The sequence below is a fragment of the Osmerus eperlanus genome, chromosome 27 (genome assembly GCF_963692335.1).
Source record: "Osmerus eperlanus chromosome 27, fOsmEpe2.1, whole genome shotgun sequence".
NCBI lineage: Eukaryota > Metazoa > Chordata > Actinopteri > Osmeriformes > Osmeridae > Osmerus > Osmerus eperlanus.
Window position 1 is genome coordinate 200,606 of NC_085044.1, and position 18,745 is coordinate 219,350.

General features: G+C 46.8%; 2 protein-coding genes across 2 annotated transcripts; one reads left to right on the plus strand and one right to left on the minus strand.

The window, feature by feature from the left end:
• Positions 1-128: 128 nt before the first annotated feature.
• dact3a (dishevelled-binding antagonist of beta-catenin 3a) lies at positions 129-9,308 on the plus strand. Its single transcript, XM_062453679.1, has 4 exons — positions 129-841; positions 5,428-5,530; positions 5,925-6,023; positions 6,320-9,308. The coding sequence occupies exons 1-4, from the start codon at positions 608-610 to the stop codon at positions 8,059-8,061; spliced, it is 2,178 nt and encodes a 725-aa protein (XP_062309663.1). The 5' UTR covers positions 129-607; the 3' UTR covers positions 8,062-9,308.
• Positions 9,309-11,183: 1,875 nt separating this feature from the next.
• Positions 11,184-17,476, minus strand: si:ch1073-303d10.1 (protein LBH-like). Its single transcript, XM_062453656.1, has 4 exons — positions 17,272-17,476; positions 15,358-15,436; positions 12,251-12,489; positions 11,184-12,036 (listed from the first exon to the last, which is right to left on the minus strand). Exons 1-4 carry the CDS (start codon positions 17,313-17,315, stop codon positions 11,868-11,870), a joined length of 531 nt encoding a protein of 176 aa, XP_062309640.1. The 5' UTR covers positions 17,316-17,476; the 3' UTR covers positions 11,184-11,867.
• Positions 17,477-18,745: the final 1,269 nt, after the last annotated feature.

The window sequence follows — 18,745 nt, forward strand, 5'->3', positions numbered from 1 at the left end:
GGTTACCTGTTCTCTAAACCACAAGGGGGCGTTTGTGGGCTACCTCTATCCAACCACCAAACTGCTAGCCGGGGTAGCCTAATGTAAAAGTAAAATACATAGTACGTTTCAGCAGACTATCCATCTCTTAGGCAGCGAATACCACATTTTAAGCATGATAATGTTGTCTCGTCAATTCTCCCAACAAGAATGCCGCGTATTTTTATCCAAATTTGAAGTTAATAACTCAATCGATGTGACGGGGATTTTCCCACTCTTGCATTGTTAGATTATACATTTTCTCATAGATTATTTCGTGCTACAGTGAAACGTCCAATCACATTTTGATTTAAGAATAGGGACGGAATGTTGTATGAATATAAATTATTGTCGGCCCGAGATTACCAAGAGACGCTGCTGGGGCCGCCTACCACTGACAGCTGAACTGAAACCTCAAAATTGTGCAGCAAAGTGGTAGAACTGGGCACAGCTGCATGTTGCTTCTGACTACTGTAGTACGAACATGGATGTAAAGAAAAGGCGTTAATTTAATTAGAATATTCCCATAGCCTTTTAACAACTGTGGAAAAAAACGATTAGGCTACATTGAACGGGAAACGAAAATACAATGTACCGTGGGTTTTCAATTCAAGTTCTTGCGGAGCGAAGTCGGAACAAGGAGCGTCTGAAGGCAAGTTTAGCCGGGTTATGTGAGTTGGAACTGCTTAAACAACGGCAGGAGTGCCTGGTGTTGGGTGCACTGTCCCTCGGGGACACTGTCCACGGCCCCGATGGTTGGCAGCCCGCTCGTTATAACTCAGATAAACCCTCATGCTCCAAGAACGACAATCGGTATCAGCCGGTAAGAAATATTTAACTGGGAACTTTTCTCTCTCTTTATGAATAGCATAACTTACTTATTCGCACGCCTCTTAAATCCTACATTTTGCTGTGTTGCCTTCAAACTCCCATCTTGTCGTTGATATGAATGAATGTAGATATTTGGGTCCGAGGTGCCCCGCGGTGCAGAATGATCGTGACCATTTAAGGCAAATTTGGTGTATCCACTAGGTAGATCGCCGACATTCTCAGCACACTTTTGTAATCGCTTTTATAGTCAGTCAAGTAACTGTCCATGCCATCTAAATCTTCAGTTGTGAATAAGACACATGCTCCCTAACAATGTCTGTCTGCACTGACTTTTACATTACATGTAGGCCTAACATTTGTGTTATTGATTGGGTGTAATCGAAAAGTTTATTTCCAACATATTGAACAAAGAATGTACGCTAGGCCTACATGTTGCATTTAGACCATGGATCAGCCGTTAGGTTATCCCAGTTTCACCCTCACCAAGCCTAGCTACAGTAAACTCTGCAGCGGTCTTGGGTGGTCCATCGTATTGCAGAACTGGCAACCATTCAACCATTCCAGGAGTTTGTCTCACGCGGCTCTTCGTGTGCCTCTCCTCTAAACCAAAGACGGTCTTATGGGCCGTTGATAAAGAGGAGTTTAATAGAGTTGAAATAATGAATAATACATTTTTTAAACGCCTGTGACACCAAAATGGACGTTTCACGTAATTAACCCCCATACATTTAGATTATAGCGTTCTTGGGTGCAAAGTGAGAAATTGTTCACATTTTCAACATATGGATTCAAATCTAACCTGTAACCGCTGCTTTTCATACTAACATACGCCTCAATTTAGTTATCAAAGAAATAAGGGTTTTAAAGGAAAAATAAAATAACGACTTAGCAATTTGTTGGCCATTGTAGATAAATGTCACAGTGTTTGCAAAATGTGTGTGTGTGTGAGCAGACTGCCAGGTTCATTCCTGTGGATGTGGTGCTGAAAGCAATCTGACATCAGACAACAGCTGTGAAAGCAATGCCCTAGCTGCAAAACAACTGTGTGTGTCAAAGCAGTTTCCCTGTAGGCCTATACTGACTGGAATAGTTTATGATTTAGAAATTAACGAAATAATTAGATCTGTGTTAAACCTTTTGACTTTGAATTTCAAATTGACTTTGCTGGTCAATTTGAAATTCTTTAATTGGTTAGATTATAAGTGTTAATGTTTCTTGCGGTGGTGGACTGTACTGTAAGAACCCCCAGAATGCAGCCATGTGTTTCCTGGGCCTCCTGGTGAAATACACTGTGTATGCTTTCTAATCCTGGCTCTGTTGGGGAAACACGGTGGAGCATCAAGATACACTGTGTATGCTTTCTAATCCTGGCTCTGTTGGGGAAACACGGTGGAGCATCAAGATACACTGTGTATGCTTTCTAATCCTGGCTCTGTTGGGGAAACACGGTGGAGCATCAAGATTGAGTGTAGAGTCTAAGCAGGGGGTAAGATAGGGGGGGGGGGGGGAACGTGATATTCCCACCCATGGATTTCAACCTTCCCTTCCAGGAAGATCCATGGGGTTTAGCTGGGTCGCCTGGGTCTAGATGAGCTGTACTGCTTGGCTACGAGGTGGAAGACCTAGGAACTCATAATGAACCTGCTAGATAGACGGTTAGCAAAGAACCTATATTGTTCTTCTATGCTCTTAGCACGTCTCCCAGTAAACTATGGCATAGAGTGCTAATTATTGATGCACACAAAAGGTTTGATAGCCAAGGATTCCTGTGGGAGGTTTGAGAGGAGTGAGTGACTGGATGGGAAGTTTGTGTGGTGAGAGGCTACACAGCTGCTACCAATACCATGTTGTGTTCCATGGACAGGAAGTGTGGTGGGGAGGTGGATTATATCTGGTAAAAACTTTGATTTTAGTGCCTGTATTTTATGACAATTGCTAAGAGGATGATTTGGTGAAAGATACAAGCATCATTGATAACATCTTTTATCCGAGTTACTGTTGGAGAAAGGAAATGTCTTGATTTCATGTGTTTTTGTATGTATGCATGTGTTTGTGTCTTTGTGCATATGTGACTGTGTGTGTGCATGCGTACAGGGGTGTGCATGCGTTTGTTTATGATTTTTATAAAATCTAAATGATTCAGCAAAATGATCAACTCATTCAATGTTACTCAATTCAGCTACATCATCCTGACTCCTAGGTCTCATGACTATACTGTATTTTACATTTAGTCATTTAGCAGACACTCTTATCCAGAGCGACTTACAGTAAGTACAGGGACATTCCCCCGAGGCAAGTAGGGTGAAGTGCCTTGCCCAAGGACACAACGTCATTTGACACAGCCGGGAATCGAACCAGCGACCTTCTGATTACAAGCCCGACTCCCTCACTGCTCAGCCACCTGACTCCCAAACGTAAATGTATACTGTATTTTGATGGAGAAGAATATATTACATTCACATTTATTCATTTAGCAGATGCTTTTCTCCAAAGCGTCTTCCAAGAGAGAGCTTTACAAAAGTGCATAGGTCACTGATCATAACAATGAGATAGCCCCAAACATTGCGAGTAGCCAAAACATGAAGCATACATTGTGAAAAACCAAATATGTGCCAAAGGCAAGAACCATAAGAGCATGTATCAGAATCAGAATTCGGTTTATTCTCCATGTATGTTATACAAACACGGAATTTACTGTGGCAGGGAGGTGCAAAACACTAAACATGTACAAAGCTTAAATTAAGTAATTTCCGAAGAACTAAACAATCTAAGAATACAACAATTTAAATATAAAATAAAATATATATAAAAATAAGAAAAAAAAATTGTTAAACAAGTTACAATTAAACAACATGAACCTCAAAAGTGCAAGAATGTACCTGCAGAAAAGCAAGCAACAATAATATATTTCACAGCGAGTACAAGAATTTTAAATCAGTTACAACTAACAAGAGAAACAAGTCTCTCAATAAGAGTCATTGTGATCCTGGAGGAAACCAACATCAGGTCCAGCAAATCATTCCTAAGTACCTTTATACTCCCGGAACAGGTGCGTCTTGAGCCTTTTCTTGAAGGTTGGGAGACAGTCAGTGTCTCTGATGGAGGTGGGGAGTTGATTCCACCATTGGGGGGCCAGACAGGAGAGGTGCTTGGGTTGGGACTGGGCGCTCTTGAGCAGTGGGACCACCAGATGGTTGTCAGAAGAAGACCGTAGGTGGTGGGGTGGGGGTGTAAGTCTGGAGGAGAGCCTTGATGTAGTCGGGTGCAGTCCCGTTCATCGCTCGGAAGGTCAGTACCAGGGTTTTAAATCTGATATGGGCCGTGATGGGAAGCCAGTGAAGGGAGATGAGGAGCGGGGTAACATGGGAGCGTCTGGGTAGATTGAAGACCAGATGGGCTGCTGCGTTCTGAATCCTCTGGAGAGGGCGGGTTGCGCATGCTGGGAGACCGGCGAGCAGCGAGTTGCAGTAGTCCAACTTTGAGAGGACAAGTGCTTGGACTAGCAGCAATGCTCAGACAGGTATCTCCTGATCTTCCGGATGTTGTAGAGAGTGAATCTACACGACCGGAAGACTGCAGCAATGTGGGCTGTGAGGGAGAGCTCGTCATCCATGGTAACCCCGAGGTTCCTGGCAGAGGATGAAGGGGTCACCGTCGCAGATCCCAGGGTGATTGAGAGATCGTGGGAGAGTAACTTAATGAATTGTCCACATTCTACTGTTGATTTTTTTTTCAGTTTCATATGTATTTATTATCTACCATTTGGTTCAGAGTCCAAAGCAAATAAAGTGTTATCCCAATTATGAAAGAATCATTTACCTATTTAACCCTTGTGTTCTCCTCGGGTCGTTCTGACCCATCAGTCATTGTGACCCACCGTCGTATTGCGACAACTTTACCGCATACAAAAACAAAGTGAAGCATTTTCTTTTAACCGTCGGGCTGTCTCAGACCCCCCACATTGCGAAGGTTAAAAGAAAAGTATTTTTATTTGTTTTTGTATTGGGTAAAATTGGGTAAACACAATGATGGTTCGTTATGAACCTTTGGGTCATGTGACCCGAAGGCAGCACGAGGGTTAATAAAAGGCACTATAATATGTTGTTACATTCCAAAATGTTTTGGTCTATTGGCTGAGGATCTCATCTTGGAATGGGATTGGGTCTTTCTGTAGCTAGACCTCTCTAGGCTATGGAAAGGTCTGTAGTATATGGAGAGGTCTTGTCATTGGGATTATATACAGCTCCACCTCTCAGTGGGAAGTGTGTGTGTGCGTTCAGGGGAAACAAGTATCCATTGATGCAGTGTGGTCTCATGAGTTGCTCCTGAACCTAAACACAGGCCCTTTCATCCAATACATGCCTGACATTAGTTTCACAACACACACTCACTCTCTCGCCTTTTATACTGTATGTATTTTGTTGCATGCATTTTAAATGCTATTTATGTGTTATTTATGTTGTGCAAATGAGTTTGCTCTCTGTTCCAACCACATAATGATGAAGCACAAATGCTAGTAACCACCATCATCATACAACAGACTCTCCTTCACCCTCCTCTCTGGCCCTCATGCCCCAGGGTCTTCGTGGGTCTTACTGGGGGCTGATCGCCTTCCTGGAGCGCCAGGTAGATGTGCTGAGGGTGGACACCAGCCCCGCAGAGCCCCCCATGCCCAGCTTAGGTAAGATCCCCAACACAATGTATCGGATCACATTCACAATAGATCTACTTACAAACCCATTGTGGACCCATTTTCCCTCATTCAGAGAAATTCTGTAAAGAAGACCAATCAAGAATCACAGAAAGTACAACAAAAGGAACCAGTTGTTTCTTTCATGCTAGAGTCACGGTTCTTGTTTTATCAAGAACAGTGAGCAAAACATTGATTGCATAACCAATAACTATGTTCACCAGCAGTAAATTGATTTAACTTCTAAAGGGTCTCTAGATCAGACAGATATTAGTATTTTGTGTGTATGAACTGCACTGGAAGAAATTAATCTGGGTCATCAACCTTTGCTGTTTTGATCATGGTCTTGTTTGTGTGTATTTATGGTTTGCGTGTATTCATGCAGATTTCAATGAACTGAGTGAAGGCATGACCAGAGAAATGCTTATGCTCTACGCCAACAACAGAGAAATGCTCTACGCCAACAACAGACTCAAATCTGCTGGTGAGTGATGGCACACACCATTTTGTTCTCTTACACTGAGTGTGTAAATCAGTAGGAATGCCTTGGTAATAGTGAGCTGCGGCCCTCTATCAGAACAGCATGGACTCACCAGGGTTTCTAACTTGAACTCTTCAAGGTGGAAGCGTTCCACAGGTGCAGGTCCATGTTGACTCCAGTGCTTCCCACTGTTGTAATGTTGGAATCCAGTTTCACACCTGACTTTGTAAACCTGGAAGTTGGAGCTTCCGATGCCATCAGTTTTACAGTTGGCACATGTTTCTTTTCTGTATGTCTAGGGGAAGTTTCCATTGCACCTCAGGATGGACAGCTAGACTCTCTGTCCCACGCATCTGCCCTGCACTCTTTCTCAGTCCCATGTGCCTCTGGCGATGGGATCGCTGAGAAGGCCACGGAATGCCAAGAGGAGTCTTGGCCCTGTGTGCCCCAAGATGGACCTGGGAATGTGGAAGAGGATTTGGAGATGGTGATGGGGGAGATGAGGAAAAGTAAGCCTACAGAAGATTACTACTGCCAAGCCAAGAATGTGGAGACCTACATCCTGGGCCTGATCCACCGCAGCCCCATGCCTTCACCGCTCAGATCCAGCAAGCCCCGCACAAGCCTGGTACACGATGGCGTCACCGTGGTTCGGAAGAGCAGCTTCTGTTGCAAAGAAGGCCAGGACCAGCATCTGCTGCCCCTGGGCAGCAGAGCAGAGGGCCTGTCTCCCTGGGCTAGCAGCAGAGCAGAGGGCCTGTCTCCCTGGGCTAGCAGCAGAGCAGAGGGCCTGTCTCCCTGGGCTAGCAGCAGTCTGGACCAGGAGCCCTATGAGCTACTGCCTCTGCATGAGGATGTCCTTGTCAATCATCTTCACCAACAACAGCTACCACCACCCCTTCAGCCAGGTCGCTATCCCAGGACCAGAAAGCCTTCCCTGATCAATAACCCACACTCTGCCTCCCTGGACAGTCCACTCTCCTGCCGATCCACTGCCAATCAGGACCCCAGCAGCAGTGAGCCTGACTCACCCCATCACCACTCTCATCAGGCCCGTTCTTCACCACCCCTGCCTGACCAGAAACTGGTAAACGCCCAGTACATCCCTGCCTATCCATGCCAGGCACCTACACGTTCGTTTGCGCGTGCCCTACTCCACTCCCACCAGCCCCCTGGAGGGCCCAAATCCAGCCAAAGTGCCTTTCCTCCAGAGAGAAGCAGCATCCAACAACAGCAGCAACTTCCACCTCCCCTCCAGATGCAGTCCAAGTCCAGAGGTGTACCCAAAAAATTTCGCTTTAGTGAGGAGAGACCTGCCTTCAAGAAGCCTGGGAAACGAGCATGCCGATCGCAGTCGGAGAACAGCCTTCTGGGACAGAGAAGTGTGCCTGAGCACAAGTACAACACATTGGAAAAGGATGGAGGAAGTGGACAAGGAGGAGGAGGGGGGGGAGGAGGGGGGGGAGGAGGGGGAGAAGGAGGAGGTCGTGGAGGTCAAACCCGAGGGAAGAAGCCTCAGCTAAGCAGTGGGGGTGGTGGTGCCAGTAGCTACCGACGCTGGCTTTCTACCTTGGAGTTGAGCCAGGATGAACAGCTGCCTGGCCTGCCTCTAGCTCCTGCTGCTGCCAGCCAGCTGGAATCAGGAATCTCCCGGCGCAACCGTAAAGCAAGGTCTGGACCTCCGAGATGCGCCTATGCCGTCTCCCATCCTCCTCTCCACATGGAACACATGGAGAGGGAGCGGGCTCCCCTTGGCCGGCCTGCAGATTGCTGCACCCTCCCAGACCACAGGGAGTCTGAGTCCAGCATCAGTGAGGCAGACTCCCCAGCCTCCAGCTCCCTCTCCAGCGACTCTGACGAGAGTAGCGGCTTCGTGTGGCCCCAGCAGCTGCACCTCCACTTGGCGCTCCCTTCTCCTGCAGGCCCTTCTGAAGCATCCCTGCAGCCCAAAGCCTTTGTCAAGATTAAAGCCTCGCATGCACTCAAGAAGAAGATCCTGCGCTTCCACACGGGCTCGCTCAAGGTCATGACTACAGTTTGACTCAAGGCCTGTGTGGACAGCAGGGTTAGGAGACATCGCACATCCGTGTTGTATGATTTGCTGGACCACTGCAGTGTGAAACATACAGTGGACTATGGACTACACAGCTTGAGGTTTGAAGGAATTTCAGTGCTGCCACATTGATATCAGAAAGCAACTCAACAAAGAAACTGAGCTGACCACTGTTCCCTTATTGGCTCTGCTCTGACCCAATACAACAGTCTCAGAGACAAGAGTCTATAGCATGAGTTTGCTGTTGTATTGTACACAGTGTGGTTGCCCAGGTTGTAGGTATGCATAATGAAACCACAGGACTATTCCAAATGGAACCCCATAAGCCTGACTCCTCAGATGAAAATGACTCCCTGACTTCTCAGATGATAATGACTCCTCAGATGAAAATGACTCCCTGACTCTTCAGATGAAGATGACTTCCTGACTACAAAGATGAAGATGACTCTTGGACAAAACAGAACAGTGAAACTGCGTAATGTTTTAGGATGAACCTGTCCAGGGAATCACACAGTGTTTGCTTATCTATCTTATGTCATGTATTTGTCCTGGAGACCCATTTAAAATGTTTGGGGTTTGGTAAGTTATACCATGTTACATGTGACAGTCTCATTTGCATTTTTGACAAGTTGATAGGGTTAATAACAGCCTTTCCTTTTTTGTTATTGGTCCCATTTGCAAAATATAAGGCACTGTATATTCACATGCATTATTAGTAAACAGACATTCCCCCATCCATTGGCCTCTTCCTCCATCTCTCTCCTTCATCCCTCCATCTCTCTCCTTCATCCCTCCATCTGGTTTAAGTTAAATCCCTGTTCCCTCCAGGGCAAAGGACCTGAAATATGTTCTAAAAGCAGAGAAAGACAGGAGAGTAAGAGAGGAGTAGGGGAGGAGAAGGAGAAGGGAGGAAGAGGGGAGAAGGAAGGGGGGAGGAAGAAGGGGGAGGAGCATGACCAGTCTACAATGGGCTGGAGGAGGAAATCCAAACCAGAAAAGCGAAAACAAACAGAGAGGCTAAAAGGAGAAAAAAAAGTACAGAGTGAAGCTCAGAGTGAAGGAGTCAGCAAGCACATCTGGCTTTGCTTACGGACAAGCAGGAAAACATCTGGCTTTGCTTACGGACAAGCATCAAGCAGGAGGCACGGGCCGAGGCGCCCTCCTGTGGAAGCAGGAAAACGAGCCTGGAGAGCAAGATGGCGTGGTGACAGTGGTTGAAAATGGAGAAAGGAAAGCACTTGGTCGGAGTGAAAGCACTTGGTCGGAGTGAAAGCACTTGGTCGGAGTGAAAGCACTTGGTCGGAGTGAAAGCACTTGGTCGGAGTGAAAGCACTTGGTCGGAGTGAAAGCACTTGGTCGGAGTGAAAGCACTTGGTCGGAGTGAAAGCACTTGGTCGGAGTGAAAGCACTTGGTCGGAGTGAAAGCACTTGGTCGGAGTGAAAGCACTTGGTCGGAGTGAAAGCACTTGGTCGGAGTGAAAGCACTTGGTCGGAGTGAAAGCACTTGGTCGGAGTGAAAGCACTTGGTCGGAGTGAAAGCACTTGGTCGGAGTGAAAGCACTTGGTCGGAGTGAAAGCACTTGGTCGGAGTGAAAGCACTTGGTCGGAGTGAAAGCACTTGGTCGGAGTGAAAGCACTTGGTCGGAGTGAAAGCACTTGGTCGGAGTGAAAGCACTTGGTCGGAGTGAAAGCACTTGGTCGGAGTGATTGACCTATTTTCTACATTTCTTTCTTTTGTGTTGCTTTCTTAGTCTTGCTTTTAACTATGATGAGTTTGCACTTGGTGTAGCCTGCTCCCTCTCTGTTCCCTCGCTCTCCTCTCAGCTCTCTCTCTGCTCACCCCTGTTCCCTCCCTCTCTCTCAGCTTTGCTCTCTCTCTCTCCTCACCCCTGTTCCCTCTCTCTCCTGGATGGAGGAAGTGGACATGGAGGAGGAGGGGAAGGAGGAGGTCGTGGAGGTCAAACCCGAGGGAAGAAGCCTCAGCTTCTAAATTGTTTACTTTTCTTACAGTTTAGAGCAGTGTAATGGTTTGCCGTGATAATTAAATGCTAGTGTGATAATAAATGACAATTTCAAATAATACAAACTGACATGATGTATTGTATTTAATGCAGGAGTTTTTCTTTTTAAAATATTATCTGCCACACAAATGTGCAATTCCCTTCTATTCTACTCAAATTTATTTTGGCTGGTTTAGATGCACTAAGATTTCTTCCTGATGAAAAAACACTCCTACCCCGAAGACACAGTCCGGAAATGAACAAACGGTTTCTGTTTCCACTACTGAGCCGCAACAGTCCCGATGCGCGGCCACGAGAAAATGAACGAATCGTTCACGAACGACACATCACTGCTTTCCAATACTGTTGATTTTGGGGCTTCCTGAAATGCTTCAAGTAATACACAAACACAAAAAAATGAATTTAAGTTGGCCTATTAGCTGATCCCAGGGACATGTTCCATAAAGCACACTCAAAATGGGGATTAAAGTCCCAAACCTAACACGAGTGAACCTAAAAAATCAGTCAGGGATAAAGTTCCATAAAGCCCTGTTCTAGTTCATGCAATGAATCAACTAATTAGAACCAGGTTTAACCCTTGTGTTATCTTCGGGTCATTCTGACCCATCAGTCATTGTGACCCACCGTCGTATTGCGACAACTTTACCGCATACAAAAACAAAGTGAAGCATTTTCTTTTAACCGTTGGGCTGTCTCAGACCCCCCACATTGCAAAGGTTAAAAGAAAATTATTTTTATTTGTTTTTGTATTGGGTAAAATTGGGTAAACACAATGATGGTTCATTATGAACCTTTGGGTCATGTGACCCGAAGGCAGCTATTCTTAACCCTTGTGCTGCCTTCGGGTCACATGACCCAAAGGTTCATAACGAACCATCATTGTGTTTACCCAGTTTTACCCAATACAAAAACTAATAAAAATAATTTTCTTTTAACCTTTGCAATGTGGGGGGTCTGAGACAGCCCAACGGTTAAAAGAAAATGCTTCACTTTGTTTTTGTATGAGGTAAATTTGTCGCAATACGACGGTGGGTCACACGGCTGATGGGTCAGAATGACCCGAAGATAACACAAGGGTTAAGCAGCCCGAGAGGTAGAACATAGATCATGTCGATCCACCATGGCAGAAATACGCTTGAATGACGTAAGATTTTAGTTACATTTCTGCCCTGGGAGAGCAATCCCCTGAACACATCTGTGGAGGCATAATTACCAGATATTTATATTTCCATGATGTATACTAAACTATTCAAATTGAAGGAAAATATTAATGAGTTGTATTTATTTATTTGTTTACGTTGTTATGGCAACACACAAACAACTGTGTTGCTGCAATTATTTAAAGCATTTTCTAATCGTTTTTATATATCTTATGAAATAATATGATTTTTATCATGTGTCCAGTAGCTTTAGTATCTCAAAACAATTTCAGGTGTTAAAGCTGCTAAAGGTGATGGTCTCCAGGGAGAATAAGGATGCAACATTCTTGTTCCAAAACAAAAGGCCAGTATTACTAAAGTAAAAGTAGTCACAGCAGGAAGGTTAGTGGGATGCCCAAGGTGCATGCTTGTAAACTCCTCATACTCTTTCATCAAATACTATGATTGGGTACATGGGATGAGACTAACATCTACAGGTCTTTACTTTTCTTTTGTGACCATACAGTATAAGCCTCGTCGGTCAGATATGCAAAATGCAATGCGTCAAAGTGTCATGTGACGTCAGATGAACAAAGTATCATGTGACGTCAGATGAACAAAGTGTCATGTGACGTCAGAGTTTCTGTGTGGGTGAGCTGCTGTCTGTGCTCCTCTGGCTGGGGGGCGCTGCCTCGGGGGAGGGGGGCGCTGCCTCAGGGGAGGGGGGCGAGGGTGGAGGAGTCAGGCGGGACAGGTTGAGCTGGCCTTGAGCTGGACCAATAGACTGCCTCCGGACAGCTGACCTGCGCCAGGGGGAGGAACCAACAGCATTGTCACCAGGCTCACAAAATCGGACAAGGAGATTGGTAGCAACTCTCAAATAATCAATTAACCATTACCTCTTCAGATATACCAAATAATAATGGTTCAGTGTTTTCTGCTATATGCGCAACTATTGACAATCTATAAAGACACACTTTGTTCAGTATTTTCAGTAATTATTTGTCTTGGGCTCACCTGTCTTCTGCCCCCATGTCTTCTGACTGCTCCCCGCCAGAAGGGCTGTCTGTGCGAGGAAGGCTGTTTTCATTGAAGGGGTCCTCGTCCTCTTCTGGCCCGTCCAGAGGCCAGCGCAGTTCCCCACTGTCCACCTCGCTCATCTCAGTGGGCTCCACCACGATAGAGGGCAGCCGCTCCCTGCAGTGCAGCTCACACTTTGAGTTTGACTCTGTGGCCACGGGAAACTCAGGAAAGATCTAGGTAGCAGTGGAAAGAGGGACAGTACTGTAACATGATGAAGGTAAAGAGATCAATGTGGCATGGCCTTCATTGTGTGTGTGTGTGTGTACTGGAAAAACCTCCGTTCTCTTTGGGCCTGGGGCCTGACTTTGTAAGGTTAGGTTTAGAGAATTGATCCTATTTGATTTGTCTCCCCAATTAAAAAAGGCATTGCTTTTTAGGGAGGTACAATGCAAAAAGGTGATGCATGGGCCATCCACTGTTGACAGCTGCCCAAGTATATTTTTAATATTTTATATTCAGTCCCATAGGTGTTTTTGTGTCTAATCTTTTAATCCAAAGGGTTTCTTCCAATTTCTTCTCTTGGTCTGTCCAGTAGCTGGTAGGGTTAGGGTTAGTGTGGCTGGTAGGGTTAGGGTTAGTGTAGCTGGTAGGGTTAGGGTTAGTGTTGCTGGTAGGGTTAGGTGTGGTGTAGCTGGTAGGGTTAGGGTTAGTGTGGCTGGTAGGGTTAGGTGTGGTGTAGCTGGTAGGGTTAGGGTTAGTGTGGCTGGTAGGGTTAGGGTTAGTGTAGCTGGTAGGGTTAGTGTGGCTGGTAGGGTTAGGTGTGGTGTAGCTGGTAGGGTTAGGGTTAGTGTAGCTGGTAGGGTTAGGGTTAGTGTACCTGGTAGGGTTAGGGTTAGTGTAGCTGGTAGGGTTAGGGTTAGTGTACCTGGTAGGGTTAGGGTTAGTGTAGCTGGTAGGGTTAGTGTAGCTGGTAGGGTTAGGGTTAGTGTACCTGGTAGGGTTAGGGTTAGTGTAGCTGGTAGGGTTAGTGTAGCTGGTAGGGTTAGGGTTAGTGTACCTGGTAGGGTTAGGGTTAGTGTAGCTGGTAGGGTTAGTGTAGCTGGTAGGGTTAGGGTTAGTGTAGCTGGTAGGGTTAGGGTTAGTGTAGCTGGTAGGGTTAGTGTAGCTGGTAGGGTTAGGGTTAGTGTAGCTGGTAGGGTTAGGGTTAGTGTAGCTGGTAGGGTTAGGGTTAGTGTAGCTGGTAGGGTTAGTGTAGCTGGTAGGGTTAGGGTTAGTGTAGCTGGTAGGGTTAGGGTTAGTGTAGCTGGTAGGGTTAGTGTAGCTGGTAGGGTTAGGGTTAGTGTAGCTGGTAGGGTTAGGGTTAGTGTAGCTGGTAGGGTTAGGGTTAGTGTACCTGGTAGGGTTAGGGTTAGTGTAGCTGGTAGGGTTAGTGTAGCTGGTAGGGTTAGGGTTAGTGTAGCTGGTAGGGTTAGGGTTAGTGTAGCTGGTAGGGTTAGGGTTAGTGTAGCTGGTAGGGTTAGGGTTAGTGTAGCTGGTAGGGTTAGGGTTAGTGTAGCTGGTAGGGTTAGGGTTAGTGTAGCTGGTAGGGTTAGGGTTAGTGTAGCTGGTAGGGTTAGGGTTAGTGTAGCTGGTAGGGTTAGGGTTAGTGTAGCTGGTAGGGTTAGGGTTAGTGTAGCTGGTAGGGTTAGGGTTAGTGTAGCTGGTAGGGTTAGTGTAGCTGGTAGGGTTAGGGTTAGTGTAGCTGGTAGGGTTAGTGTAGCTGGTAGGGTTAGGGTTAGTGTAGCTGGTAGGGTTAGGGTTAGTGTAGCTGGTAGGGTTAGGGTTAGTGTAGCTGGTAGGGTTAGGGTTAGTGTAGCTGGTAGGGTTAGGGTTAGTGTAGCTGGTAGGGTTAGGGTTAGTGTAGCTGGTAGGGTTAGGGTTAGGTTGTTAGGGTTAGTGTAGCTGGTAGGGTTAGGGTTAGTGTAGCTGGTAGGGTTAGGGTTAGTGTAGCTGGTAGGGTTAGGGTTAGTGTAGCTGGTAGGGTTAGGGTTAGTGTAGCTGGTAGGGTTAGGGTTAGTGTAGCTGGTAGGGTTAGGGTTAGTGTAGCTGGTAGGGTTAGGGTTAGTGTAGCTGGTAGGGTTAGGGTTAGTGTAGCTGGTAGGGTTAGTGTAGCTGGTAGGGTTAGGGTTAGTGTAGCTGGTAGGGTTAGGGTTAGGTTGTTAGGGTTAGTGTAGCTGGTAGGGTTAGGGTTAGGTTGTTAGGGTTAGTGTAGCTGGTAGGGTTAGGGTTAGTGTAGCTGGTAGGGTTAGGGTTAGTGTAGCTGGTAGGGTTAGGGTTAGTGTAGCTGGTAGGGTTAGGGTTAGTGTAGCTGGTAGGGTTAGGGTTAGTGTAGCTGGTAGGGTTAGGGTTAGGTTGTTAGGGTTAGTGTAGCTGGTAGGGTTAGGGTTAGGTTGTTAGGGTTAGTGTAGCTGGTAGGGTTAGGGTTAGTGTAGCTGGTAGGGTTAGGGTTAGTGTAGCTGGTAGGGTTAGGGTTAGTGTAGCTGGTAGGGTTAGGGTTAGTGTAGCTGGTAGGGTTAGGGTTAGTGTAGCTGGTAGGGTTAGTGTAGCTGGTAGGGTTAGGGTTAGTGTAGCTGGTAGGGTTAGGGTTAGTGTAGCTGGTAGGGTTAGGGTTAGTGTAGCTGGTAGGGTTAGGGTTAGTGTAGCTGGTAGGGTTAGGGTTAGTGTAGCTGGTAGGGTTAGGGTTAGGGTTAGGGTTAGGTTGTTAGGGTTAGTGTAGCTGGTAGGGTTAGGGTTAGTGTAGCTGGTAGGGTTAGGGTTAGGGTTAGGGTTAGGGTTAGGGTTAGGGTTAGGTTGTTAGGGTTAGGGTTAGGGTTAGGTTGTTAGGGTTAGGGTTAGGGTTAGTGTAGCTGGTAGGGTTAGTGTAGCTGGTAGGGTTAGTGTAGCTGGTAGGGTTAGGGTTAGTGTAGCTGGTAGGGTTAGGGTTAGGGTTAGGGTTAGGGTTAGGGTTAGGGTTAGGGTTAGGTTGTTAGGGTTAGTGTACCTGGTAGGGTTAGGGTTAGGGTTAGGTTGTTAGGGTTAGGGTTAGGGTTAGGGTTAGGGTTAGGTTTTTAGGGTTAATGTACCTGGTAGGCCCTGCTTCCTCTCCTCTGTCCTGGACTCTCCTCCATGGGTGAATCTGTTGGACCCGTGATGGTAATCACACTGTAGACAGACCAAAGACCATTATTTAGTTCATTGATCACATAAAAACAATTTACAGACTATTTAAGTATATCATTCTTTGCATGTAGACACGCACGTTAGACACGTGGGAGGAGCTCAGTCTTTTCTCACACACACACACACCTTGACAGCCTACAAAACGTGCGCCAAGATCAGCAAGCCTTATTATAGCCACAGGCCCAGGGTCATATTAGTGTTGCACGTCCTACAGCAGCTCTATAGCTGGACAGTGAATCATGAGAGTGTTCAGGGCTGGATTAAATTAGTCTCACCATGACATTAATCCCTGCTGTAAGACTATAATGAGGTAACAGACTTGCATGCTCAGTGACTTCTCACTTCTCAGGGATAGGGGGATGGAAGGGAAGTTAGTTAAAAATAATATCCAGTACAAGAGTAAAACAACCTGGATTTCCCTTGTTAGTGCTAAAACAGCTTATTGGATACAACATATTCTCTGTACCCATTAACTCCAATACCCTGACAGTAGTCAGTAGAAGAATCTGACACTAGCAGTGCTCAAAGAGAACAAATACTCAATATTATTTCACATAAAACAACACAGACTCCATCCAATAATTCAAAATCAAAGAGCACCTTTACTAAAACAGCTTGTTCTATTCCTCATTGTCTTGGTTACAGAACCACCAGGCTGGAGAGGAGAGCATTGAGCTCAGCCCCTCGTCCCTGACCCTCGCCCCTAACCCTCGTCACTGACCCTCGTCCCTGACCCTCGCCCCTGACCCTCGCCCCTGACCCTCGTCCCTGACCCTCGCCCCTAACTCAGACACCAGACTCTTACCCACACCAGACTCTTGCCCACACCAGACTGTTGCCCACACCAGACTCTTACCCACACCAGACTCTTACCCACACCAGACTCTTACCCACACCATCTTACCCAGACCAGACTCTTACCTACACCAGACTCTTACCCACACCAGACTCTCTTACCCACGCCAGACTCTCTTACCCACGCCAGACTCTTTTACCCACGCCAGACTCTCTTACCCACGCCAGACTCTTACCCACACCAGACTCTTACCCACACCAGACTCTCTTACCCACGCCAGACTCTCTTACCCACGCCAGACTCTTACCCACGCCAGACTCTTACCCACGCCAGACTCTCTTACCCACACCAGACTCTCTTACCCACGCCAGACTCTTACCCACACCAGACTCTCTTACCCACGCCAGACTCTCTTACCCACACCAGACTCTCTTACCCACACCAGACTCTCTTACCCACACCAGACTCTCTTACCCACACCAGACTCTTACCCACACCAGACTATTACCCACACCAGACTCTTACCCACACCAGACTGTTACCCACACCAGACTCTTACCCACACCAAACTCTTACCCACACCAGACTCTTTCCCACACCATCTTACCCACACCAGACTCTCTTACCCACACCAGACTCTTACCCACGCCAGACTGTTACCCACACCAAACTCTTACCCACACCAGACTCTTTCCCACACCATCTTACCCACACCAGACTCTCTTACCCACACCAGACTCTTACCCACGGCAGACTGTTACCCACGCCAGACTCTTACCCACGCCAGACTGTTACCCACGCCAGACTCTTACCCACGTCAGACTCTTACCCACGCCAGACTCTCTTACTCACACCAGACTTTTACCCACACCAGACTCTCTTACCCACACTGGACTCTTACCCACACTGGACTCTTACCCACACCAGACTCTTACCCACACCAGACTCTCTTACCCACACCAGATTCTTACCCACACCAGACTCTCTTACCTACACCAGATTCTTACCCACACCATCTTACCTGTGAGGCGAAGCTGGGCCCCCGCTGGCAGGGGTGCAGCTCATGTCTGTTCGGGCTGGTCTGCAGGGTCCTCTTCAGAAATGTCAGAATGTGTAGTTCAATGTCTTAATAAAACCAACTAAAGAAATCTTCTTGAAAGCTTTATCTTTAGTTGTTCCTCTATTTCCTTTCTGTCAGGTTAGTTCTGGTTCCCTTTCTACGGACCTTCGCACAAACAAGATCACATTCACATTGTAACACGCAAGCCAGCTTTACCGACAGACGGCTTAATGCCACATTCAATTACAAACAAAGTGCTGATGTCTAGCTGATTGTGTCCGCACACGGGCTATGGCCTTGATGGGAAAACTGTCGTGAGAGTTTTCTCTGACCACCCTGACCACCAAACTTCACATCTATCAGATGTATATTGTCTTATGTATATGTCTATATTAGCCTAATATTACAATGACCAGGCCTACATACTCTGGTAAATCGTTTGCCTTGTTTTTATAAATATTCTGAAATATTACTTTTGGCCACACGGTGGTGCTGGTATGTGGTACGGTTCAGCAGTGTTCAACTGTAATAATAACAATTCTCTCTCATATCTAAAACAGCTTTGCATAAATAAAGTTTGTTAACGCCTCATAGACTATGCACTGGTGAGAGTAATGTATCCTGTTGACAATTATTTATATACATTTTTTTATTTAGCAGTCTATAGCAGTATGTTCTTGCACTGGGACTGGTAACCTAGGAGACCAGGGGACCAGGGTACAAGGACGTCGTCCGTCGTGCGCTCATCTAAGATAGTGTTGTTGCCCAGGCAACAGAGGGTGGCGGCTCAGCACCAGTTCCTCAGGAAAACATTCCTCCTACTGTCTGCACAGTTTTGCTGCGGGTACACACACTCACCCACACCACACACAAGCACACATTCCTAAAGAACAACACACAATATGCCAAGACACACTTACATACTTTTAAGGGCAAAGATACTTGCAGACTTGCAAGTGCACAAGCACAGCACACATTTAGACTCATAGATTTATGAAAAAAATTCGGGCTGATTCAGGGTGGAGGGAGAAGAGTCAGGGAGGAGGGATTCTGGGTGGAGGGAGAAGAGTCAGGGAGGAGGGATTCTGGGTGGAGGGAGAAGAGTCAGGGAGGAGGGATTCTGGGTGGAGGGAGAAGAGTCAGGGAGGAGGGATTCTGGGTGGAGGGAGAAGAGTCAGGGAGGAGGGATTCTGGGTGGAGGGAGAAGAGTCAGGGAGGAGGGATTCTGGGTGGAGGGAGTCAGGGTGGAGGGAGAAGAGTCAGGGAGGAGGGATTCTGGGTGGAGGGAGAAGAGTCAGGGAGGAGGGATTCTGGGTGGAGGGAGAAGAGTCAGGGAGGAGGGATTCTGGGTGGAGGGAGTCAGGGTGGAGGGAGAAGAGTCAGGGAGGAGGGAGTCAGGGTGGAGGGAGAAGAGTCAGGGAGGAGGGATTCTGGG

Coding starts and splice junctions, on each gene's coding strand:
- dact3a (XM_062453679.1), top strand. CDS start 608: ATGTACCGTGGGTTTTCAATTCAAGTTCTTGCGGAGCGAAGTCGGAAC. Junction 842..5,427: donor ACGACAATCGGTATCAGCCG/GTAAGAAATATT, acceptor CTCATGCCCCAG/GGTCTTCGTGGGTCTTACTG. Junction 6,024..6,319: donor CAACAGACTCAAATCTGCTG/GTGAGTGATGGC, acceptor CTGTATGTCTAG/GGGAAGTTTCCATTGCACCT.
- si:ch1073-303d10.1 (XM_062453656.1), bottom strand. CDS start 17,315: ATGAGCTGCACCCCTGCCAGCGGGGGCCCAGCTTCGCCTCACAG. Junction 12,490..15,357: donor GAGGAAGCAGGGCCTACCAG/GTACATTAACCC, acceptor ACTGCTACCTAG/ATCTTTCCTGAGTTTCCCGT. Junction 12,037..12,250: donor GACATGGGGGCAGAAGACAG/GTGAGCCCAAGA, acceptor CCCCTGGCGCAG/GTCAGCTGTCCGGAGGCAGT.